This window comes from Scyliorhinus canicula, chromosome 1 (genome assembly GCF_902713615.1).
Source record: "Scyliorhinus canicula chromosome 1, sScyCan1.1, whole genome shotgun sequence".
NCBI classification, from domain to species: Eukaryota; Metazoa; Chordata; class Chondrichthyes; order Carcharhiniformes; family Scyliorhinidae; genus Scyliorhinus; species Scyliorhinus canicula.
The window spans coordinates 183,116,080-183,142,385 of record NC_052146.1 but is presented as its reverse complement, the minus strand read 5'-3'; the positions used below and the strand labels follow the sequence as shown (position 1 = coordinate 183,142,385).

The following is a 26,306-nucleotide window of genomic DNA, read 5'->3' as shown; positions in this document are numbered from 1 at the left end:
TCTAAGAATGTGACATGATATCTCTTCATTGGACAATCAATCATATAGTCTCACTGACTTCAAATGATACATTGGGATGGTTTTACAAGACCACGAAGGGAGACCACCGAGTAGTTCCGAACAACTTAGTTTATTTACAATGACTATTACACACTACACTCGGTAGATCCCAACTAAGACTCTCCCTAGCTGGTGCCTAACTGGCCGGTTTTATATATTGTACAACTCAACGTTGTTTAGAGGTCTCCCACTCCCTTAATAGGGTAGCTCATATTCTGCAAGAGCCACAGGGAAGTTAATTGTTCCCAATCCGTAAGATACTTGCAAGTTCTAACAGTTATATCACTGCAACTGGTCCACAGCAGATGCTATCTCTCTGGCCCTACAATCAACACTCGAACACCTCGACAAAACGGACACCTATGTAAAACTGCTGTTCATAGACTACAGCTCCGCTTTCAACACCATTATCCCAAAAAGACTAATAACCAAACTCTGCAATCTTGATCCCTCCCTGTGCAGCTGGATCCTTGACTTTCTCACCAACAGACCGCAATCTGTCAGAATAGGCAACAGCACCTCATCCACAATAGTCCTCAACACCGGGGCCCCCCAAGGATGTGTGTTCAGTCCTCTACTGTACGCCCTATACACACATGACTGTGTGGCAAGATTTAGCTCCAACTCAATCTATAAGTTTGCAGATGATACGACTGGGGTGGGCCGTATCTCAAACAATGACGAATCAGACTGCAGGAGAGAGATAAATCACTTGTTTGCATGGTGTACTGAAACAACCTCTCTCTAAATGTCGGAGAAACCAAGGAACTGATCATCGACTTCAGGAAGCGCACACTTCCATCTGCATCAATGGTTCCGAAGTGGAGATGGTCGATATCTTTAAGATCCTGGGGGTCACCATCACCAACAGTCTGTCCTGGTCCACTCACATTGATGCAACAGTCAAGAAAGCGCGACAATGTCTCTATTTCCTACGGAAGCTAAAGAAATTCAGCATGTCTGCATCGACTCTATCAAACCACTGCAGATGTGCCATAGCGAGCATCCTATCCGGCTGCATCACAGCCTGGCATGGCAACTGCTCGGTCCAAGATTGCAAGAAGCTGCAGAGTGTGGTGAACTCAGCCCAATGCATCACACAAGCTTGCCACCCCCACATTGATTCTGTCTACACCTCCTGCTGCCTCAGGAAGGCAGACAGCATTATCAGAGACCCCTCCCACCCAGGCATTGCCTTCTTCCAGACCCTTCCATCAGGCAGGAGGTACAGAAGTCTAAAGACCAGCACATCCAGACATAGGAACAGCTTCTTCCCCACAACTACAAGACCCCTCAACGACTCCCCCTCGGACTGATCTGTTCCCTGTAAGAACACTATTCACGACGCCCTGTGCTGCTCTTGCTCATGTATTTGCTTTGTTTTGCCCCTTGATCCGCACTGTAACCAATCACTGTTTGTCGATGTACCTTTTGCCAATGTTTTCTGTTGATTATTCTTTTTGTCTATTATGTATGTACTGTGTACGTTCCCTCGGCCACAGAAAAATACTTTTCACTGTATTTCGGTACATGTGACAATAAATCAAACCAAGATAGTTAATTATTGATCAAGGTTATCTCTTAATCTGTAACCAATGATTCCAGAATCAGACAGTGCAAAAGAGCCCTTCGGCCCATCGAATCTGCACCGACATGTTAAAAATACCCGACCTACCTACCTAATCCCATTTACCAGCATTTGGCCGATAGCTTTGAATGTTATGACATGTCAAGTGCCCATCCAGGTACATTTTAAAGAATGTGAGGCAACCCGCCTCTACCACCGTCCCAGGCCTGGGAGGCACTTCTAATGAGACATCTGCAGATATACATGGATTCATGGGATGACAGGAGCTATGATGGAGCTGATCTAATTTTTTTCGATGCTCGTACCACCTAGTAAGAATCTCCGGAATGATTGCGTCTTGCTGCTCCTGTCATCATGGATGTACGTCAAAGGACTGATGATGGAGATGGAGAATGTCATCCATGTCAACATTAGGAGGATAATACAGGCAAAGGGGGAAATGGAGAAAGAGAGCCATCAACCTGCGACCAGAGAACAGAGTCTAGAACATTGACAAGACAACTGACGTCATGTCCCACCACTGATGTTCTTCACCCATTTCCAACTATCACACAAAGACCTGTGTTCCCAAAATGTCTGTAGCTTGCCTCCGTACCACAGAAGCCTCACTCTCACGGGTCATCATCAAGTCCATGAAACAGCAAACAGCTGCCAGGATGAATAATGAAGCTTAAGTCCAGATCCAAATTGCCAGGCCAGATAAATGTGGAGGGTTAGCGGCAGGAAAGGAGGGTTTCCAGCTGGAAAACCACCCTCCAAATCCAAACAACAATGGCCAATAGGAAGGGTGATGAAGCAGCACTGTGGCGATCCCATATCACATGGCAGACAGCTGAAGAGAGCTGTCCCCAACCAAATTCAATAAACACTTCCAATCATTTCCTACAATTTAACTGCTGCTATTTCTCACCACCCTTTATGTCAACTCCTTATTTGCTCCAACTCCTAACCTCTCCTTCCTGGGAGGGAATGAGTGATATGAGATTAAGAGGTGGGTGGATGGGAAGATTTATCTCAAACTTTTGAGGACTGACTCTTGTCTCAATTAAATTGGTGTTCCTGAGGGATCTGTTTCTGTCAATGGTCGTTAGGCCCAGGTCTGAAGTTGAAGGAAGTGGATTTATGCCATTGTCATGAAAAGCAGCAACAACTCTTACCACTCATTGCAGTCCAGTGGTACAGAGAACAGGCACAGATATGCTGCTGGTCAGTCACACTGCAGACCGGTTAGTCCCAATCAAGTCTTAGAAGTCCTGTAAATTATTGTCTTGAAGCAACCAATATCCTTGAAGCCTGCTTTCACTGTTGCTGGCACAGAAACCTCCTGCACTCTCTCAATACAGGTTCTCCTGTATGACTTGAGAAACTCGGTTCCAACTCCCTCGCTTCCTCCAAGGAAGAACAGCACCCTTCCAGACCCGTGTCTTCATAGAATCATAGAATTTACAGTGCAGAAGGAGGCCATTCGGCCCATCGAAGCTGCACCGGCTCTTGGAAAGAGCACCCGACTTCAGCCCACGCCTCCACCCTATCCCAGTAACCTGCACAACAATGGACTATGGGAGGAAACAGGAGCACCCGGAGGAAACCTACACAGACACGGGAAGAAAGTACAAACTCCACAGTCACCCGAGGCCGGATTCGAAACTGAGTCCCTGGAGCTGTGAGGCAGCAGTGCCAATGTGCCGCCCAGATAAAGATGCATGGCATCTGTGAAGAGAGACCTGGGTGTGCTAGTGCATGAGTTGCAAAAAAGTTGGTTTACAGGTGCAACAGGTGATTAAGAAGGCAAATGGAGTTTTGTCCTTCATTGCTAGAGGGATGGAGTTTAAGACTAGGGAGGTTATGTTGCAATTGTATAAGGTGTTAGTGCAGCCACACCTGGAGTATTGTGTTCAGTTTTGGTCTCCTTACTTGAGAAAGGACGTACTGGCGTTGGAGGGTGTGCAGAGGAGATTCACTAGGTTAATCCCAGAGCTGAAGGGGTTGGATTACGAGGAGAGGTTGAGTAGACTGGGACTGTACTCGTTGAAATTTAGAAGGATGAGGGGGGATCTTATAGAAACATTTAAAATTATGAAGGGAATAGATAGGATAGATGCGGGCAGGTTGTTTCCACTGACGGGTGAAAGCAGAACTAGGGGGCATAGCCTCAAAATAAGGGGAAGTAGATTTAGGACTGAGTTTAGGAGGAACTTCTTCACCCAAAGGGTTGTGAATCTATGGAATTCCTTGCCCAGTGAAGCAGTTGAGGCTCCTTTATTAAATGTTTTTAAGCTAAAGATAGACAGTTTTTTGAAGAATAAAGGGATTAAGGGTTATGGTGTTCGGGCAGGAAAGTGGAGCTGAGTCCACAAAAGATCAGCCATGATCTCATTGAATGGCGGAGCAGGCTCGAGGGGCCAGATGGCCTACTCCTGCTCCTAGGTCTTAAGTTCTTGTGTTTATATTCACCAGTGTTTGATGGTTTACCGAATGAAAACCTTTCTGACCTGCTAACTACTTTCCTTTATTCGTGTTTGGGATGTGAGCGCCACTGGCTAGGCCAGCATTTATTGTCCATCCCGAGTTAGCCTTACAGTATGTGTGGCTTCCTCGGCGATTTTATAGGGCAGCTTAGAGTCAACCATATTGGTGTGGATCTGGAATCACACATCGGACATATTGGGTAAGAACGGCAGATTTTCTTCCCCAAAGGTCATTCTTCATCCTGGAAGGGTCTATCTGTGCTATCTGAAGCAACAAAGGTGCCATGACAGAGTTCTTCAGGATGAGACAAGAGTAGTGGATGTGGGTGAGCCTGTTTGTTCCTCTGGGTGATTTTGCTCAAAGGTGAAACGGTTAGAGCGATTTTGCAGCTGAATTGATTGTATTCCCTTTCTTTCAGGTTCACCAGCAATTTGGTGTACCTCGGGCTCATCCTGCGTTTGGGAGTGCAGGGAGGTGACACTTACATTGACCTCTTTGTCGCTGGAGCGGTGGAACTGCCAGCAACACTGCTTGGATTCCTGTTGGTTGAACGGGTGGGTCGACGGAGTCCCTTTGTGGTCTCCCACATAGTGGCAGGAACATTCTGTCTCTTGGCAGCATGTATTTCAAAAGGTAAGTGCTGAATGCTTCTGTATGGAAAACCTTACCCGTATAACTCGTGGGAGGAATGTTGAACAACTCAGGTTTTAAAGTGGACTTTGTACTTCATTCTTCCTGAGAAATTCAGCCTTTCCTGTAGGGTGTCACCCATCATTGTCTTATTCTTAAGTGTGAAATGTGTTTCACTTCTCATTGGGATGTTCACTGTTGGGGTAGAACATTGAACTAGCTGTTATTAAATTACAATTACATCAAACACTGGGATCATAGTGAACAGCCCTCCATTGTGTTAGTTACCAAGACCATCCTAACCATAGCCCAGATTTCCCTATGAGCATTGTCAATATTTGACAGAATCACAGAATTGTTACGGTGCAGAAGGAGGCCGCTTGGCCCATTGTGTCTGCACTAGCTCTCCAAACGAGCATCATTACTTTGTGCCATAACCCTATCTTTTCCCCATACCCCTGCACATTGTTTCTATTCAGATGACCATCCAATGCCCTCCTGAATGCCTCGATTGAACCTGCCTCCACCACACTTCCAGGCAGTGCATTCCAGACCCGAACTACTCGTGTGAAAACATTTTCTCTCACATCACATTTGCTTCTTTTGCAAATCACTTCAAATCTGCACACTCTCGTTCTTGATCCTTTTGGAAGCAGGAACAGTTTCTCCCTATCTACTCTGTCCACCCCCTCATAATCTTTTACATCTCTATCAAATCTCCTCTTAGCTTTCTTCTCCCCCAAGAGAACAATCCCAACCTCTCCAATCTATCCTCATAGCTGAGGTTTCTCACCCCGGAACCAATCTGGTAAACCTTTTCTTCATTCTCTCCAATATGTTCATGTCCCTCCCATAGTGTGGCGCCCAGAACTGTCCACAATATTCCAGCTGAGGTCTAACTAGTGCCTTAAATATGTTCAGCGTAACCTCTTTATTCTTGTACTCTATGCCCCTATTAATAAAGCCCAGAAAACGTTCTGCTTTACTAACTGCTCTCTCCACCTGTCCTGCCACCTATGATGATCCATGCACATATACACCCAGGGCCCTCTGCTCCTCCACCTCTTTAAGAATTTACCCTTTACTTTATATTGTCTCTCCATGTTCTTTCTATCAAAATGCATTTCCACCATCATTTTTGGCACTGGAAGTATAAAGCCCCCTCCTGTTGAATGGATTAATTTATCAAAATAAAGCAGTCAGCACAAGGCAATGCCAACCTCCAATTGCCACCACCACGTTCAGCTACAATTATGCCCAGAAAGATGATGGCGGGATTCTCTGGTCGCCGACGCTGAAAGCGCATTTGGCGATCGGCTGGAGAATCCTAGTTTGCAGCAAAATCGGGGGCGGCGCCACCTTTGCAATGCACCGCCCCTTCAAAAGCGGCATACTTGGGGAGTATGACGCACGCCGTATGGGCGGCCTCCCGATGCTCCGCCCCCGATGGGCCGCGTTCCTGGCGGCGTGGGTCACTCATGCTATTTTGTTCCGTGGGCCCCGTGTGGCAGCTGCGGACTGAGTCCAGCGCCGCTACAGTCATGGTCAATCCACCGAGCCTGCACAACTTTGGGCTGTGAGAGGAAACTGGAGCACCCGAGGAAACCCACGTAGACGCGAGGAGAATGTATAAACTTCACACAGACAGTCAGCAAGATCGGAATCGAACCAGGGTCCCTGGCACTGTGAGGCATCAGTGCTAACCACTGTGCCTTGAAGTGAGGAGTTCATATCCACACTTAGACTGACAAGAAGGTTTCATGATATCATTTGTTAGAGTAATATAGTGCACCATAAAATAATAAAACAAAAGGAAGAGAACCAGAGTGTAACCAAAAAACCTACAACTAGTAACTGCCCTCTAACCTCTGTCTCTGACTCTTGTCGGATGGAACCCTCTGATTTTAATAGGTTACTCCACAGTTCAGATATGAGAATTGTGAAAAATAATGGGAGCACATTTGGTGGGTTTGGTGTTTGGGAAGCATCAAAGGTGAGTGCATCTTTTTCGGTTTCTTTGTTTCTTGGGGAGTGTAGACAGGGTTGGAGGGGAAGCAGGAAGGGGTAGGAGGTTTGGGCGTGGGCAGGGCTGCTATGCTAGCTGGGTGGTCTATTTAGCGGGAGCACAGTGGGGGGTGGTCAGGAGGTAGGAGCAGGGGAGGGGAACGGGGATATATTTCCAAGTCAGGCTGGTGGGCGGCTTGGAGGGTAGTTTACAGGTGATGGTGTTCCAGGTATCTGCAGTCGTTGTCCTTCTTGATGGTAGTGGTCAAGGGTTTGGGAAATACTGAAGAGACCGTTTCAGGGAGTGTTCAGGCACAAGGAATGAATGGCTTGAGTTCTGCAGCCCCAAAAGTGGTGCCGGTCCCAGAGCGATTCAGGACTTCCTAATGGGCGCCACATGGAACTTGGGCAATTTCAATGAATGCTGGTGTGTGATTGGCTAGGGTCGGGATTGGCATTTGAGAGCCTGACAAACAGGAGCTGAGTATAGGCATTCCACTCTCCACGCACCCTAATCCCAGCCACGAAGATGGCAGGGGCTGCGCTGGAGCACGCCCATCCCGTTGATGGGTCAGCTGAGGCGAGAGGGTACCTGGGGGGTGGTCTGGAGGTACGCATACGGCTAGTGGCATTAGGTTCACAGTGGGCAGTCAGCGTTGTACCCAGCTGCATGGCTGCTTTTCAGGCTGCGGCAATGGTGATCTATACCCCTCCCCCTCCCCGGCTCTGGCAGACGTTCACTGGCCAGTGACACAAATGTCAGCACACCGTAGCGATGTCGGACTCATTTCGTATCCCCTCTGAGTCCCAAAGCAGCCACACATTCACGTTGCTGTCAAGGCACGGGAGCATGGCTTTCCGTTGGGCACCCAGCGCTGGACATGATTTTCGGCTGACGTATGATTCTATGCCCAATAGCGCTTCGCGATTCTGGGCGTCGTTGGATGGAGAATCCCGCCCCCTGTATAAGGAGCTTTGTTGAGTTCCTATAGTGCATCTTGTAGGCGGTACACGTGGCTGCTAGAGGGCGCTGGTGGTGGAGTGAGTAAATGTTTGTGGATGTGGTGCCAATCATTCGGGCTGCTTTGCCCTGGATTGGTGACAAGCTTCTTCTGTTGATGGAGCTTCACTGATCTTGGCAAGGGAAGAGTATTCCATCACACCCCTGACTTATGCCATGTAGATTGTGGACAGACTTTGGGAAGTCAGGAGGTGAGTTACTCATCGCAGGATTCCTAACCTCTATTTTTGTTTTTATTTAAATAATATTTTATTAAGGTATTTGAAAATTTTTATAACAGTAACAAAAACAATGGCATTAACATGGTAAAATAAACATTTCCCCCCCAGCCCAATCTTCACACACTTCAACCATACAACAACAATCCGCCCGTAACCCCCACGCCGCCGCCTCCCCCCCCCCCCCCCTTGGGATACTGCATCTGCTGACATTTTTAAATTTCCCCGAGAAAGTCCACGAACGGCTGCCACCTCCGGGAGAACCCTAACATTGACCCTCTTAAGGCAAACTTTATTTACTCAACACTGAGAAACCCAGCCATGTCACTAACCCAGGTCTCTACACTCGGGGGCTTCGAGCCCCTCCACATTAATAAGATCCGTCTCTGGGCTACCAGGGAGGCAAAGGACAAGACGTCGGCCTCTTTCGCCCCTGAACTCCCGGATCTTCCGACACTCCAAAGATTGCTACCTCCGGACTCGGTGCCTCCCGTGTTTTTAGCACCGTGGACATAGCCTTAGCAAAACCCTGCCAAAACCCTCTAAGCTTCGGGCATGCCCAAAACATGTGGACATGATTTACTGGGCTTCCCGCACACCTCGCACACCTGACCTCTACCCCGAAAAACTTACTCATCCGAGCCACTGCCATGTGTGCCCTGTGGACTACCTTAAATTGTATCAGGCTGAGCCTGCTGCACAATGAGATATTCACCCTGCTTAGGGCATCCACCCACAGACCTGCCTCTATCTCTCCTCCTAGATCGTCCTCCCACTTTCCCTTAAGCTCCTCCACTGGAGTTTCCTCCGCCTCTGAAAGCTCCTGGTAAATACCCGATACCTTCCCCTCTCCCATCCAGGTACTGGAAACTACTCTATCCTGTATCCCCCGTGGCGGCAGCAACAGAAAGGCCGGCACCTGTTTTCTCAGGAAGTCGCGCACCTGCAAATTCCTTAAACCATTCCCTGCTGGCAATTTAAATTTATCCTCCAAAGTTTTCAGGCTGGGAAAACTCTCATCTATAACTAGATCCCCCATCCTTCTAATTCCTGCCCTCTGCCAACTCCGGAACCTACCCAGTACAAAACCTGTGGTTGTTATAAATCGGGGTCCAAATCGATGCTCCCTCCACGCTCTTATATCTCCTCCACTGCCCCCAGATCCTCACAGCCGCCACCACCACCGGACTTGTGGAGTATCGGCTGGCGAGAATGGCAGAGGTGCCGTTACCAATGCTCCAAGACTGGTGTCTTTACATGACGCCGCCTCCATCCTCTCCCATGCCGACCCCTCCCCCACTACCCACTTCCTAATCATGGATATATTAGCCACCCAGTAGTAATTGCAGAAGTTCGGCAGCGCCAAGCCACCCTCCTCCCGACTGCGCTCCAGCAACACTTTCTTCACTCGTGGGGTTTTACCCACCCACACACAGCCCGAAATAGCCTCATTCACCCGTTTAAAAAAGACCTTTGGGATGAAGATGGGGAGGTACTGAAGGACAAACAGAAATCTGGGGAGGACCGTCATTTTCACGGTCTGTACCCTACCCACCAGTGATAGCGGGAGCATGTCCCATCTCTTAAAGTCCATTCCATTTGTTCTACCAGCCGAGATAGGTTTAACTTGTGCAGTACCTCCCATTTCCGAGCCACCTGGATTCCCAGATATCAAAAGCTCTTCCTGACCATTCTAATGGCAGCTCTCCCAGTCTCTTCTCCTGTCCTCTTGCCTGGATCGCAAACATCTCGCTTTTCCCCATGTTCAATTTATACCCCGAAAAATTGGCAAATCCCCCCAAGATCCGCATTACTTCCCCCATCCCTCCAATAGGTCTGAAATGTACAAGAGCAGATCATCTGAGTTGAACGAGACCCGGTGCTCCACTCCACACACCCCCCCCCCCGCCCCCGCCCCCCCCCCCCCCCCCCCCGACCCCCGGACCAGCCCTTTCCAGTTCCTAGAGGCTCTTAACACCATGGCCAATGGCTCTATGGCTGGAGCAAACAGTAACAGGGAGAGGGGGCACCGTTGCCTCACCCCTCGGTGTAGTTTGAAGTACCCCGACCTCAGCCGGTTCGTACGCACACTCGCTACTGGTGCCTGATAGAGCAACCGCACCCAGTCAATGAAGCCCTCACCAAACCCAAACCTTCCCAACACCTCCCACAGGTAATTCCACTCCACCCGATCAAAAGTCTTCTCCGCATCCATCGCTACCACCACCTCCATCTCCTCTCATTCTGAGGGCATCATAATAACATTTAGAAGCCTTCAAACATTGGCCTTGAGTTGCCTGCCCTTTACAAATCCCGTCAGGTCTTCCCCTATCACCCCTGGGACACAGTCCTCTATGCTTGTGGCCAGTATCTTAGCCAGCAGCTTGGCATCCACAATTGGCCTTTGTGACCCGCATTGCTCCGGAACCTTCTCCCGTTTCAAGACCACTGAAATTGAAGCCTGCGACATTGTTGGGGGGGGAGGACTCCCTTCTCTCTTGCTTCATTAAATGTTCTCACCAGCAGTGGGCTCAATATCTCTGAAACATCTTATAGAATTCCACCGGGTAGCCGTCAGCCCCTGGGGCCTTGCTCGACTGCATGCTCTCCAGCCCCTTGATTATTTCCTCAATCTCTATGGGGGCTCCCAGCCCCTCCACCTGGTCCTCCTCCACCCTTGGGAACCTCAACTGATCCAGAAATTGCCTCATCCCCTCCACCCCAGCCGGGGGTTCCGACTCATATAATTTACTATTAAAGTCCTTAAACACCTCGTTCACCCCCACTGGGTCCAGGACAGTATTCCCGCCTCTACTCTTTACTTTACCTATCTCCCTGGCCACCTCTCTTTCCCGGAGCTGGTGCACTAACATTCTGCTAGCCTTTTCCCCGTACTCATAGATCGCCCCCCTTGCCTTCCTCAACTGTTCCACCACTTTCTCTGTGGTCAACAGCCCAAACTCCACCTCCGCCACTCCCTCAGTAGCCCCGCGTCCAGGGCCTCTGAGTATCTCCTGTCCACTAGGAGTATCTCCTCCACTAATCTTTCCCTCTCAGCCTTTTCTTTGTGGGCCCGTATCGAGATTAATTCCCCTCTGACCACTGCCTTCAGAGCTTCCCAAACTGTCGCTGCGGAGACCTCCCCCGTATCATTTGTTTCCAGGTAGTTCTGGATGGACTTGTTAACCCGCCCACAGATCGCTTCGTCCGCTAACAACCCCACGTCCAGTCTCCACAGTGGGCATTGCCCCCTCTCCACACTAACCCATAGATCCACCCAGTGCGGGACATGATCCAACACTGCGACTGCCGAGTACTCAGTATCCACCCCACCCTGTTATTAGCGCCCTGCTCAGAACAAAAAATTTGATGCGAGAGTATATCTTGTGGACATGTGAAAAAAAGGAAAACTCCTTTGTCCACGGCCATGCAAACCTCTGTGGGTCTACTCCCCCTATCTGTTCCATAAACCCCTTCAATTCCTTTGCCGCAGCCGGCCTCCTCCTTGTCCTGGATTTGGACCGATCCAATTCCAGATCAATGACTGCGTTGAAGTCCCCTCCCATGATCAGGTCATGTGACTCTAAGTCTGGGATCCGACCTAACACCCACCTCATAAATTCCACGTCATCCCAATTCGAAGCATATATGTTCACAAGTACCACCCGCACCCCTCCAGCTTCCCACTCACCATTATGTGCCCACACCCCTCGTCTGACACGATTCTTCCTGCCTCGAATGCCACTCGTTTGCTGATCAAGATTGCCAACCCCCTGGTCTTTGAGTCCAGTCCTGAGTGGAATACTTGGCTAACCCACCCCTTCCTCAATCTCGTCTGGTCTGTAACCTTTAGGTGTGTCTCTTGTAGCATTGCCATGCCTGCCTTCAGTTCCTTCAAATGCATGAATACGTGAGCCCTCTTGACCGGCCCATTCAGTCCTCTCATGTTCCATTTGATCAGCCTGGATGGGGGGCTTCAACACTAGCCATCACCCTTTTTAGGCCAGCCTCGAGCTCACGACCTCCACTTCCTCGAGTCCCCACTCGGGCTGTTGCAGTTCCCAACCTCCCATTTGTCCCCTCGTAACAGTTCCTCCCCTGTCAGCAAAGCAGCTCCCCCCCTCCCCCCAAGCAACAACACTAAAAACTCAATCCCCCAAGTCAAGCTCCAGCTTAACACCTGTCCACCCCCCACTACGCTTCCGAGAGTCAGCTGACCCATGCTGACTCGATAGCTCCCGCCCCTGGCACCAAGCAGTCTGTCTCCCTATTGTACTCGCCTCTCTAACCCCCCCCCCAACATGAATAAACATTTTAAAAGCATCACATTTCCCAGTAACAAACAACCGAAAAAACAGTGAAGAAACGGTTAGTTTAGAAAAATAGTCACCCAAAAAGCAGAACTAAATTCAAAGCCCATCCCCCCCTCTAACAAGACAGATCCCTGCAAGACAGATCAACCTTTAACCATCCGCACAGCCCATTATTTCACATAGAGCTACTTAGATTTTTACGATCCAGCACCACAAATTGCTACCGCAGTATTTCTCCAAGGCTTAAGTGTCTTTTAATTCGCCTTAGCTTAATTTCTTTAATAAAGGTCCATACTTTGTCTGTAGAAGTCCCGTTCCTCATGTGTGACCCACAGGTGGGCTGGGTACAGCGTCCCAAACTTCACCCCCTTCTTAAAGAGGGTCGTTTTTGCCCGATTAAACCCAGCTCGCCTCTTGGCCAAATCCGCTCCCAAGTCCTGATAAATGCGCAGCTCACAGTTCTCCCACTTGCTGCTCCATTCTTTCTTGGCCCACCGCCAAACGTGTTCCTTGTCCATGAAATGGTGAAAATGTACTGCCATGGCCCTCGGCGGTATGCTCGCTCTGGGCTTCCTTGCGAGGGCTCTGTGCCCTCTGTCCAATTCCAGGGGCTGAGGGAACGCCCCAGCCCCCATCAACTTCTCAACATGTCAGTCACATAAGCCCTCACATCCGATCCCTCACTGCCTTCAGGGAGGCCAACAATTCTGAGATTCTGCCTCCTGGACCTGTCTTCTAGGTCCTCCAGCTTCTCCTGCATTCTTTTCTGGCGGTCGTTCATCATCCCCACATTGCTTTCCAGCACGATTACTCCTCGTGCTCGGACAACTTTTGTTCGACCTCCTGGATCGCTCTCCCGTGGGTTTCTTGATTCTGAACCACTTGATCAGTCGAAGCCTTAATCGGGTCCAGTGTGTCCTTCTTCAGCTTGGCGAAGCATTCCTCGAAAAACTTCACCAGCTGCTCCGTCGACCACTGTGCTGTCGCCCCGCGGCCCTTGCTCTCCGCCATGCTGTCCCGTGTTGCCAGCTCTGCTTGCATCTCATTTATAGGACTTTGTCGTCTCACACAACCACATCTGGTCAAATTCTCCATACATCGGAAGGGGATTTCTCTTTACTGTCTCACTCTTCACCGATTTATCCCATAAAATCCAAAAAAAAGGGGGAAAAAGGTCCAAAAGTCCATTACAGGCGGGAGCTATCAAACGTGCGACCTACTCCTCCATGGTCGCCACCGGAGAGGAATCCTAACATCTGATCTGCTCTTGTAGCCGCAGTATTTATATGTCTCGTCCAGTTTCTGCCCAATGGTAACACTTAGGATGTTGATTGTGGAGATTCAGCGATGGTAAAGTCATTGAAATCAAGGGCCAGTGGTTAGATTCTCTCTTGTTGGAGATGGTCATTGTCTGGTACTTTTGTGGTGTGAATATTACTTGCCCAAATTTTCAACCCAAGCTTGGGTGGTGTCCAGATCTTGCTGCATTTGGACATGCTGTACTGGAGGAAGGTGAATTCTGTTTATCAGGAGGCAAGACCTCCAGCTCCAGGTACATGTCGGCATTACACTTTGTACAGACGCAGTACAGAGCCAGATTGCAGGGCACAAGCCTCCCTTATCCAACATCTACTATCTCAGTCTGTTGTAACAATCCTGCATCTTGCTCAAATAACTGAAGTTAATCAATAGCACATAACACCTGAACTAAAGAGTAACAGCAAACGGTGGATATATTCCCAAGGAAAGGCCATTATTGGAATTGGAGCTGCTGTCTTCTGCCAAATCCAAAAGAAAGCTGCTTAGGGTTCTGTTAAATGACTTCCTGTCACCAAGGCAGGTCAGCAGCACGGTTCAATTCCCATACCAGCCTCCCCGAACAGGTGCCGGAATGTGGCGACTAGGGGCTTTTCACAGTAACTTCATTTGAAGCCTACATGTGACAATAAGCAATTTTCATTTTCATTTAATTTCACCAAAAAAACTCGATTGATTCCTCCACCACAAAAGGAAGTGGGGAAGGAAATTGACAATTGTTTTAGAAATTGTCATAATATCCACTCATGTCTATCATGAGATGCAGACAGGCAGTGATTGACACACAGGATAACCAATGAACACACAACTCACAGAACAACCATTCACCAGACAGGACACCACCACTATGAAGCCCACAGGGCATTAAGGCTCTCTCTCTCTCACAGGACACGGCTGGGGAGATAGTCGCAGTGCACAGGCCAATGAACATTATCACCATGTGATAGAGAGCTAGTCTGGTCAAGCCAGTAGGAGGTTATCAGTTAGGTTAATAGAGTGTCAACCCACAGCAGATTCTGTACAGCAATCAACAGGTTCAATAAAACAGTGTTGGACCATCTCCTGTGTTGGAAGCCTGTTTCTCGTTTTACTGCATCCAGTTGCAGTCGATGTTAGACCAACACAGATAACACATCAGAAATATTGGGCTGGATTCTCCGGTTGCTGACGCCAAAATTGCATTCGGCCAACGGCCGGAAAATCCAAATTCCAGACGAAATCTGGGGCGGCGCCGCTTTCACGATGCCCCGCCCTCTCCAAAGCAGCCACATATTGACGGCCTCAGGCCCCCCAATGCTCCACCCCCAACCGGCCGAGTTCCCGATGGCGCGGGACACGGAACTCGGCATGGCGGCTGCAGACTCAGTCCAGCGTTGCCGCAGTCGGGGGAGGGCCGATCCACGGGCAGGGGGATTTATTCGCGGCTGAGGGCACTGTGGTGGGTGGTCTGGGGCGCGCGAGCCGGCCGAAGGGGGGGACTATTTCGTAGGCCGGGTCTGCAAGCGGCCTCCGCCATGAAGCACGGTGCGGCCGCTGCAGGTCTCCGCCGTGCGCAGCGCGGCAACAGATCCGACAATTCTCCAGGCCGTATCAGCAGGGTGCTCTACGCTGCCTCCCTGCTAGGCCCCAGCAAAACGGAGAATTGGTGGCCGTTTTGCGCCAGATTTCCTGCCACCGTTCCTACACCGGCATGGGGACATAGCCCCAGAATTGGAAACCCCAGCCCCCAAATTTTGTTTAATATTTAGTATAGCCAATTATTTTTCTTTTCCAATTAAGGGGCAATTTAGCGTGGCCAATCTACCTAACCTGCACATCTTTGGGTTCTGGGGGTAAAACTCACGCAGACATGGAGAGAATGTGCAAACTGTACACGGACAGTGACCCAGGGCCGGGATTCGAACCCGGGTCCTCAGCGCTGCAGTCCCAGTGCTAACCACTGCACCACATGCTGCCCTAGCCCCAGATATTTTGATGGTTGGTTTACCTTTTCGAAAATTATTGTCTGCCCTGTCTGGGGGCATCTCCTTAAAGGTGTAACTTGATTTCATGGGTGAGTTTAAGATTTGTACCAGCTGTAACTGAGCATTCTCCTGTGTTAGTAACTCTGTATGTTCGGACCTTACATTAACTTTGTTTCCTCATCTCAAAGATATGCACTGGTTCAAAACTGCTGTTGCCTCCCTGGGTAGATGTGGAATAACTATGTCAATCAGTATACTTTTCCTTGTGACCAATGAGCTGCAACCCACATCAATAAGGTAACTAATTAAAACCTTTTCAATGGTCTTAAATTGTATGAATAAAGGATGGATACACCGTGGCAGTGCGATAATGAGCGCATAGCGACTCTGGGAACCCGGCACTGACATTGCCATTGACACAACTGATCATTTTTGTCACTTGGCCGTACACAACTTTAGTATTGTTGAAAAAAGACACATGCTCTGAAAGCTTTTCATCTGGTACTTGGAAGGGGGGTAACACTTATATGGAATAGGAATGGGTGCTGATTGATTGTCAAGTTGACTTACATTTGTTGAGGCATTGCAGTGAAAAATTCACCAGGAAACTATTGTCCCCTGTGCTTTTTTTAATTCAAAAAAGATACAATGCCTGGACCCGTTCCTTTTTCTTGCAGAGGACAGCTTCCTGCATGTGAATATATAAGGCTTCAAGCAAGTATAAGTCAGCCACATTGTGGGTCCATATTGGTTGTTTATACATCTCTTAGTACAATTGATTTCTCAACACAAATGTATTTTGTTTCCTCCAAAAGGAGACCTGTTATCAAAGCTTTTCTTCTCACAGTCATCAGGACAACTTGCAAGATAAAGGGAACAACAATTTATACGGCATGAGAAGAGAGTCTTAATTGGTTGGCTCTGATGGATGGAGGCATTGGAAAAGGCACAAAGAGCTGGATTCTCTGGTCGCCAATGCCAAAATCATGTTCGGCGACGGGCCGGAGAATCAAATGTTCTGACAGAATCAGAGGCTGCGCCGTTTCCACGATGCTCCACCTCCTGAAAAGCAGCATACTGGAGTACGCCGCATGTTGTATCCACAGCCTCAGGCCATTGCCTGAGGCCCGCCCGCGATACTCCGTCCCCGACCGGCCGAGTTGCTGACGGCGTGGGACTCTCATGGTCTCATCCGTCGTGAACTCAGCATGGCGGTTCAGTCAGGGGAGGGCCGATCCGCGGACGGGGGGGGGGGGTGGGATTCATTTGGGGCTCAGTGGTCTGTGGGCGGGGGGGGGGAGGAGCGGTCCGGGCACGTGAGGGGTTGAAGGGAGGTACAATTTTGCGATCCAGTTCAGTGGTGATGTGACCATCAATTCACAAGACACGAGATTGGAAGTGAACAGTGGTTTTAACAGTCTTACAACAGAGCCTGCCTGCGACGAGATGAACTGGCAGCAGGCTCACAACTGCTGATCTTTATACTTCCGGTTAGTGGGAGGAGCCATGGGCGGAGCCATGGGCGGAGCCATGGGCGGAGCCAAGGGTGGAGCCCAGTACAAACTCCTCATCTCCCCCTATGGGCAGAGCCACGCAACTGCACGTATACAGAGCTCACAAAGACACAATACATATAATACAACACAGTGTGAATTACTAGGATTAGAATTCACCACAAGTGGGCTGAGTCCACCATGAAGCACGGCGCAGCCGCTGCAGGCCGCCACCATGCACATGCAAGGCGACAGACCCAGCAATGCTCTGGGCCGTATCGGCAGCTAGAGCTAGGAGCTCTACGCTGCCCAGCTGCTAGTGCCGCCTCCTCCCCATCCCCCCCTCCCCCGGGAGCTGGGAATCAGTGGCCGTTTTCCTGGCGCAAAACAGCACCGTTTGGGGATTTAGTCTCCCAAACAGAGAATCCAGCCTATGTTCCTTCGGTTCATGCATTGCACCGTTTCCAACCAATCAAAAGCTTGAGGGATAGCCAATCGGTGGTTCATTCCCCATGACAATGCCTTCACTGATCAGAGTTGGCCTGTCAAGTTTGAATTTGGACAAAGGTTTGGCAGTTAACAGCTAAAATTTCTCTGCTGCCTTTGCCATGACAACACCTCTATGAAGCAGAACCCACTGCCAAAAGATCTGCACTCTCTTCTCCTGCAGTATCAATTGTCCACTTTACTGTTGGGTTATCCTGCAAGCTGTCTTGATCAGTGCAAGATGAAGGGTTTTGATAGCATGCCTCTTTTTTCAGCAATACCCAAGTTCTGTACTACCAAATAACAATTTTTGTTTTAAAATAACAGGAATTTTGGTGTTTCTATATGTTCGTCCCTAAGTGCCATTGGTGGAATTGCCGCGCCATTTGTACTCTTCAAATTAGCAACCGTTTGGAGTGAACTTCCTCTGGTAATTTTTGGTAAGTGTTTCTAAATGTATTCTTTGATGGGACACGGGTGTTACTGGCAAGGCCAGCATCTTTTGCCCATCCCTAATTGTCCTTGAACAGAGTGGCTTGTTCGGCCATTTCAGAGACAACCACGTCGCTGTGGCTTTGGAGTCATGTCGGCCAGACCAGGTAAGGACGGCAGATTTCCCTCCCTCTGCGACATTAGTGAATAAGGTGGGTTTTTCTGACAATCAATGATAGCTTCATGATCACCATTATTGAGACTGAATTTCAATTCTAAATTCCGGCGATAAAATCTGGAATTCCACCAACTGCTGTGGTGCGATTTGAATCCTCCACCCCCCCCCCCCCCCCCCCCCCCCCCCGGAGAGCTAGCCTGGGCCTATGGATTACTAATCTTGCAACACTGCCACTACTCCACCTCTCATAGGAGCACCTGAGTGAATAAATATATTTTATCCATTCTTTGGCATTACTGAGTTCATTTTTTTCTGACAAACGATACTTAACTAAGCAACATGGACCTAGTCTCAAAAAACTGTTGAGGCTATGCCAACTGAAAATTTCAAAAGTAAGATTGATCATGACTTGTTTGGTAAGGGAACTGGGGTTTATGTAACCAAGAAGTGCAGATGGAGTTAAGTTATAGGTCAACAGTGATCAAATTGGATGGTGGAACAGACTTTAGGGGCTGAATGGCCTCCTCCTGTTCCTATGTAATTGGGGTAGGGGGCAGGAGGGCTGAAATTCCAATCTGAGCACATTATACACCCGCAGTGAATGATTGTGCATCTACAGGAGTGTTTTACATTCTAGCGTATAAAGCATACAGCACAACCCACAACCAAGGGTCCAATACTTACAATGATTAAGGAGAGGAAATTGGATATGGCCCATTTTCAGGGATTGCAATGCCTGACTACCCCGCACCAGTCTGGTTGAGGCAAGTAGTATCAAACATTTTCCTTCTTCTCATTTCAATAACTAACGTGCTGTTGACTGGCTGTATGCCCAACAGCGGAGCAGAGCAGCATGTGCACCTGGCAAGATGCACAGCTAACTAGTTAACCTGAGCCTCTTAAAGGCAGTCTGTTTGTTGTTAAAGGAAAGCTACACTCATGCAATAGATGCTGCTGCTGACTGTCTTGTGAAAGCTTGACTGGATGGAAAAGCACAGCAAGTGTAGCAAGAGGCAAGGAAGAGGCCTCCAAGGTTTTCTACGGCAGTTAATGGAGGTGGAGAGGAGGAGAGATGTCAGCCCAAGGGTTAATTGAATGACAGTAGCTCTAGCTGGGTGGGCTGAATTGTTTCCTTCTGACTAATGTCCCAGGCTTTCAGTAACAGCTGTACCACATTCTCCCTCTCCACCCTGTGCACAAACTGCTGGGAATTTTACTTATTCTTTCGTGGGATGTGGGCATCGAAGGCAATTGTTGCTCAACCCTAATTGCCCTTGAACTGAGTGAGGGCTGTTAGAACTCAGCTACATTGCTGTGGACCTAAAGTAATGCATAGGCCCAGCCAGGTAAGGCTGGCAGATGTCCCTCCCTAAAGAGCATCAGTGGACCAGATGGGTTTTTATGACAATGGTTGATAGTTATCACGGTCTCTGGCTGAAAAACCTTAAAGATAGCTTTATATTCCAGAGTTATTAATTGAATTTAACTCCCACCAACTTCTCTGGGAGGATTTGAACCCATGCCCCCAAAGCATTAGTCTGGGCCTACTAGATTACCACTACATTAACGGTACAACAGAACTCCAAAAGTATGTGCTTACTAGAATAAGCAAAAAAGGGCAGCACGGTGGCGCAGTGGTTAGCAATGCTGTCTCATGGTGCCGAGATCCCAGGTTCGATCCCGGCTCTGGGTCACTGTCCGTGTGGAGTTTGCACATTCTCCCCGTGTTTGCGTGGGTTTCGCCCCCACAACCCAAAGATGTGCAGGTAGGTGGATTGAACACGCTATATTGCCCCTTAATTGGAAAAAATTAATTGGGCACTCTTAATTTATCAAAAAAAAAGAATAAGCAAAAATAAGGCACATATGTTCATAAAAAAGCATTGAAATAAAAATAAATAGGCTGATTTGGGAAATTTGAAGTGAAAGTGGAAAATGGAACGATACAATATGCCATGTAACATCTGAAAATATGGGATAATTACCTTTTGTACTTTTGTACTTTGTAGTTGACGGTTAATGTGTCAGGCGCCCACACAGAGTGATTCCACACAAACTGGGTGCTGCACATTTTTCTTTATCCATTCTCAAGATATGGGTGTTACTGGCAAGACCAGTATTTACTGCCCGTCCCTAGTTTCCCTGAGCAGGTGGTGGAGAACCTACTTCTTGAACCAATGCCACTATTTCGATACAACCCTTGAGCTTGCTAGGCCACTTCAAGGGTTCCTAATATGTTCCGCCGTGACTTGCAACACGTGCTTCGTTCAACCTACAGTAGCCAAGTTTAACCTACAGTAGCCAAGTTTAACCTACAGTAGCCAAGTTTAACCTACAGTAGCCAAGTTTAGGTTCGCATTTTCTCTACGTTCAACTTGTCCACAAATAATGCAAGTTTCATAACTTAGGCCTGAACCGTTGTGGGCTCAAACAATAGATTTTAATTGGTCTCCGTTTTCCTCCAGGTGTCCTTTGTCTGGTAGCTGGTGGTTTGGTGCATCTTTTGCCTGAAACAAGGGGCACAAGGTTACCTGAAACGGTTGACGATGTAGAAAATATCATACGGTAACTATTGATGGGGAGCCTGAATACTGGGAGGAGGTTGCTGTGCTTACTTTCAAACTGTGACTGATGGTCACACTCTGTTCCACTTTTTATCAACAGGCTTTATGAATATGACCAGGATGAATGCAAAGAGATGATCGACCTCCACATTTCCACTTAGGGAATGGGGAAAGACATATCGGAGGAAGGAGAGATTTGACAAGCTGGCCGAGTGGTTGAGTCCTAAATCAGGGCCTTAAAAAGGAAATCTTCCTGATCAATCATATTACAATCAATTATCGCCACTCTGCTGGTAGAGTTTTGTGCAAGGACAAAATTGAAGGAATAATGGGCATAATTCTCCACTCCTTTGTCTGTCAAATGGAAACCCTGATGTGTATTACTCTCATAAGATTTCAAAAGAGACAATAATAGATTTCCTGCTACAAAAAATATGGAAAACTAAATGATTAGGTAAATCCCCAGCTGTAACACACTAATGAACACAAGGAGTTTAATTATCAGTATTCACAATTTCACAAGTATAAGAAGCGGCCAATGAAAAAAGAATGACTGTCATGCATTTTGAAACGACAGTGCTTCCTGTATCCATTAAAAAAATAGTTGGCAACAAAGATTGCAAACTGGACAGCAAAGACAGCAAATGTCTCTCAAATCAAATAATATTAAAACGCCAATGAATCAGAACGGAAGGAAAAGACAAACATCTGAAGGCTTCAAAATGAAGAGAAAACGAAACTAAGGGAAATATTTGGCACATGTTAAAATTAAATGTATTCACTTTATTAATTTTGAACGATTGTTTCTCCGATCTGTTTGAATTTTGCCACAGATGACTGGAAATATGCACAGCAAAATAAATCAGGATACAATGGAGTGGCGTTTCCAAATTTTTCCCCCACTTGGGTCACAGTGTATTCTGTGCTGAATGTAACAAGTTGGTGCAAAAGACTGCAGAATTTAAAATGCGCATTGTATCAATTTACACCTTTTACTCTACAGGGGCCCGAATGCCCATTCACCTGAAGCAGTCCCTTACCCACAGGTCGGCCTGAAGCCAATACAAAAATAAAACGAAAAGCATGAATCAGTCATTGAAGGATAGCTCATTTCTCGGGAAAAGCTTGTGAGGCAGTGGGAATGCCTTGTTCCAGTCACAAATCAATTGTGACGGAGTACACTGCAGGGGGGGATTTTATATTTACGCTTCTGCGTTATGAGTTTGTACAGATACTAGGGACGAGATTCGTCATTGTGATTCTGCTCTGCTACCGCTGCTAGCGAGGACAGAGAATTTGACGCGCCATTCACTGGCAGCCTGATTCTCTACTCCCACTCAAGAAGGCAGTTCTTGAAGAAGGCACCTTATCAAGGGTAACTAGGGATGGATGAGAAATGCTGGCCCAACCAGTAAATGCATAAAAGAAAGAACGAGTAGAGACCAAACTTCAGGTAAGACTGGTGTAGTGATGGGACCTGGCTGACAGGCCTAACAGACTGGGAAGCAGGGAATTTTGGGAGTTTGGGGTTGAGAGGCTGAGGAGGAAGCATTAACTGGGATGCATGACCTTGTATGCCTTTTATGAATACAGGGAACCCTCAAAGCAGGTTCCCATCCCCTTCCTACCTGATGCCAGCTCACCCAGTAAAGGCTGCCGGGCCGCCCATCTTGCCTAGGCCTCCCAATAGGCTTCAGGTAAAATACTGTAGCTGGCAAAGGTACGACGAGATGGTTAAGTTGCCGTTAAAAGGTCCAAGGGTGGGCAGCACGGTGGCGCAGTGGGTTAGCCCTGCTGCCTCACGGCTCTGAGGTCCCAGGTTCAATCCCGGCTCTGGGTCACTGTCCGTGTGGAGTTTGCACATTCTCCCCGTGTCTGCGTGGGTTTCACCCCCACAACCCAAAGATGTTCAGGGTGGGTGGATTGGCCATGATAGATTGATTGGAAAACTGAATTGGGTACTCTAAATTTATATTTAAAAAAAGGTCCAAGGGCAGGTGGGCAGGAATAAAAGAGATACAGTATATTATTTAAATGCAGAGAGACTGCAGATTGCTGAGGTACTGAGGGATCTGGGTTTCTTTGTACACAAATCACCTTGGCTCCAATTCAAATATAACTGCCAAAGTGACATGAAAGCCCTCAACATTAATTACAACAGGAGTGTATCTTTAGCAGAATATAGAATCAAATGGTGGTGCTAGCTGTAGGCTTGGGTTTGTCACCATGATGACACGTGGTTTCAGAAGTTCCAAAGCAGGGCATCAGCAGAGTTCATTCCACACCACACAAAGACAAGGGACACCATCATCGGTGATACTTGTAGCAGACTGCCTTTCAGAATCACCCTGTGCAGCCAACAGAGGTACAGCAGACCAGCTCAATCTTATCAAAATTCCTAACATCTATCACAGAAAGAACAATGTAAATTAATTTTACACCCATTCTACAAAGTAAGGGCCCTTCCTGTTGATTCTCTTATTTCCCTTTTCTTTATTTTTTGCCATTATTATTTTTGATCCATGGATGCTTAATGGGAATGTATCTTTAGGTTAAACAGCACAGACAGAATGAGGAATTTAAGAAGTTGCAACATAGGATATGGTGCTACTAGCTGGCTGGTGGCCAATGAATTGGACAAAAGGCTGTATTCTGCCCAGTAACAGTGGTGATTGGATCCTGCCTGAGTGAAATGATGTTCAGAGACTCCTAAGGAAAGCAGAGTTGAGACCTGGACTTGCAGAAACAAGGAAGTGCTCTCCCTCTCTTTCTCCAAAAAGGCAGTGAGTTGATGGGCTGGATTCTCCGTCGGCGGGATTCTCTATTGCGCCGGCAATGCATCCACACCTGCCAGTTTCCCGGCGCCGCGGAGTGGCCACAATAAGAAAACCCATTGGCAGGTGGCAGGACGGAGAATCCCGCTGCCGGTAAGGGCACGCCGCCCAGGACAACGGGACTGACGGTCCGAAGGATCCCGCCCAATGTATTTCTGAACCTACAGAGAACCTGAGTGAATGAATCTACAGCAAAACCATTACAGGCTGAAAACAGAGATCTGGAGGGCAGCGCGATGGTGCAGTGGGTTAGCCCTGCTGCCTCACGGCGCCCAGGTCCCAGGTTCGATCCCGGCTCGGGCTCACTATCAATGTGAAGTTTGCACATTCTCCCCGTGTTTGTGTGGGTTTCGCCCCCACAACCCAAAGATGTGCTGGTTAGGTGGATTGGCCACACTAAATTACGCCTTAATTGGAAAAAAATAATTGGGTACTCTAAATTTAGCTTTAAAAAAAACAGAGATCTGGATCTGAAAACTTACTTTGAAGGAAGGTCTGCTTAAAGACAACCATCTGAAACAAAGACTCATTTTCCTTTTACATATTATTTTTCCCCTCTCCTCTCTCTGTGTTTGTCTACCTTATGTGCGTGTGTATAGGATTGGAGGGGGGGGGGGCAAGTTAAAGTGAGGGATTAGGAATTAGATAATAGTTAACCAGTTCTGTTTGCTGGATATTTCACTGTAGTTCTGGTTATAAGGAAAAAGTAATTGTGTGTAAACTTACAAACCTGGTGATTGTAATTATTGAGTAGCCAAGGGTGACGGACTCCAGGTATTTTTCTAAGAATTATTGGGTTAATTCAATTATACTGCATTCCGGGTCAAAGAGGAGCTGGAATTGACCATGCCCTATCCCAGGGTGTCGTAACAACATGAATCACAAAACGTCAGCATGCAAGTACAGCAAGTCATTCGGAAGGCAAATGGAATGTTAAATATTACTGTAAGGGGGTTGGAATATAAAAATCAGGACTCTTGCTGCAACTGGAAGGGCATTGCTGAGACCACAGCTGGAGAATGGTGTATGCTTTTAATTTCCTTACTTAAGAATGCTTGTGTTGGAAGCAGCTGAGAGATGGTTCAGTCAGCTGGTTCTTGGGCTGAAGGAGTGCCTAATGAGGAAAGATTGAGCAGGTTAAGCCAAAACTCACTGGTGTTTAGAAGAATGAAATGTCACTTCTGGTGGCGGCCAGGGAGGAATACGTCGCGCATTCGATAGCTCCCGCCTGTAATGGATGTTTGGACCTTTTGGCCCTGATTTTTCTTGGATTTTTTGGGATAAATCGGTGAACTGTGCTACAGTAAGGAAGATTCCCTCTCTGGTGTATGGAGAATTGGACCAGAAGTGGCCATGTGAAACGACTCAGTCGTGATAGCGAGAAGCAAGTGGAGCTGGTACTGCGGGACAGCATGGTGGAGGGCAAGGGCCGTGGGGAGACGGCTCAGTGGTCGACGGAGCACTGGGGACGTTTTTTGAGGATTGCTTCGCCCACCTGTAAAAGGATACGCTGGACCCAATCAAGGCTTTGATTGGTCAAGTAGTCTTGAATCAGGAGACCTGGGGAAAGCGATACAGGAGATTGAACAAAAGTTATCTGACCAGGAGGACTATATAACAGTGCTGGAGAACAAGGTTGAGGTGCTGGATGACCGCCAGAAGAGGATGCAGGAGAAGCTGGAGGACCTGGAGAATAGGTCCAGGAGGCAGAACCGCAGAATCGTTGGTCTCCCTGAAGGCAGTGAAGGTTTGGATGCGAGGGCATATGTTACGGACATGCTGGAGAAGTTGATGGGGCTGGGATGTTCCCTCGGCCTCTGGAGGTGGATAGAGAGCATAGAGCCCTCGCGAGGAAGCACAGGGCGAACGACCCGCCAAGGGCCATGTTGGTACGTTTTCACCGGTTTACAGATAAGGAACTCGTCCTGCGGTGGGTCAAGACAGAACAGAGAAGCAAATGGGAGAACTGCGAGTTGCGTATTTATCAGGACCTGGGAGCGGAGTTGGCCAAGAGATGGGCTGGGTTCAATCGGGCAAAGGCGACCCTCTTCAAGAAGGGGGTGAAACTCGGGATTCTGTAACCAGCGAGGCTGTGGGTTACGCATGAGGAACGAGACTTTTATTTTGAGACGCCTGATGATGTATGGGCATTCATTAAAGAAATGAAGCTGGAGTCGATTTAGAGGACACTTAAGTTGTGGATAAGGGGCGGGATTCTCCGACCCTCCGCCGGGTCAGAGAATTGCCGGGGGTCGGCGTGAATCCCGCCCCCGCTGGCTGCGGAATTCTCCGGCCCTCCAAACGTCGGCGAGGCGTGAATCGCGCCGCCCGCCCCGGAGAATGGCGGGGACCAGCACGACTCAATGGGCCGCGGGGCTGCCCGAAGTCTCCAGCCCGCAATGGGCCGAAGACCCGCTGTTTGTTTGCTGGTCCCGCCAGCATGGATCAGACTAGGTCCCTTAATGACGGGACTTGGCGGTTTTGGCGGGCTCCGGGGTCCTGGGGGGGCCGCGGGGTGATCTGGCCCTGGGGGTGCCCCCACGGTGGCCTGGCCCACGATCGGGGCCCATCGATCCGCGGGTGGGCCTGTGCCGTGGGGGGCACTGTTTTACTACGCATCGGCTGTGTCAGCCTCCGCAATGGCCAATGCGTAGGTGACCCCCGCCCTGTGCATGCCGCGGGGATGACGTCAGCAACCGCTGACGCACCCGTGCATGCGCGGGCTCTCGACGGCC

General features: G+C 48.5%; 1 protein-coding gene across 1 annotated transcript in view; it reads left to right on the top strand.

Annotated features, from left to right (window-relative positions):
• LOC119977728 (solute carrier family 22 member 3-like) overlaps window positions 1-21,614 on the top strand; it is a 50,373-nt gene extending 28,759 nt beyond the window's left edge. Inside the window, exons 7-11 of the mRNA XM_038818928.1 lie at window positions 4,536-4,750; window positions 15,773-15,881; window positions 17,891-18,003; window positions 20,639-20,738; window positions 20,838-21,614. Coding sequence (XP_038674856.1) covers window positions 4,536-4,750; window positions 15,773-15,881; window positions 17,891-18,003; window positions 20,639-20,738; window positions 20,838-20,898 — 598 coding nt within the window. The 3' untranslated portion in view covers window positions 20,899-21,614. The remainder of the gene's footprint in view (window positions 1-4,535; window positions 4,751-15,772; window positions 15,882-17,890; window positions 18,004-20,638; window positions 20,739-20,837) is intronic.
• Window positions 21,615-26,306: the final 4,692 nt, after the last annotated feature.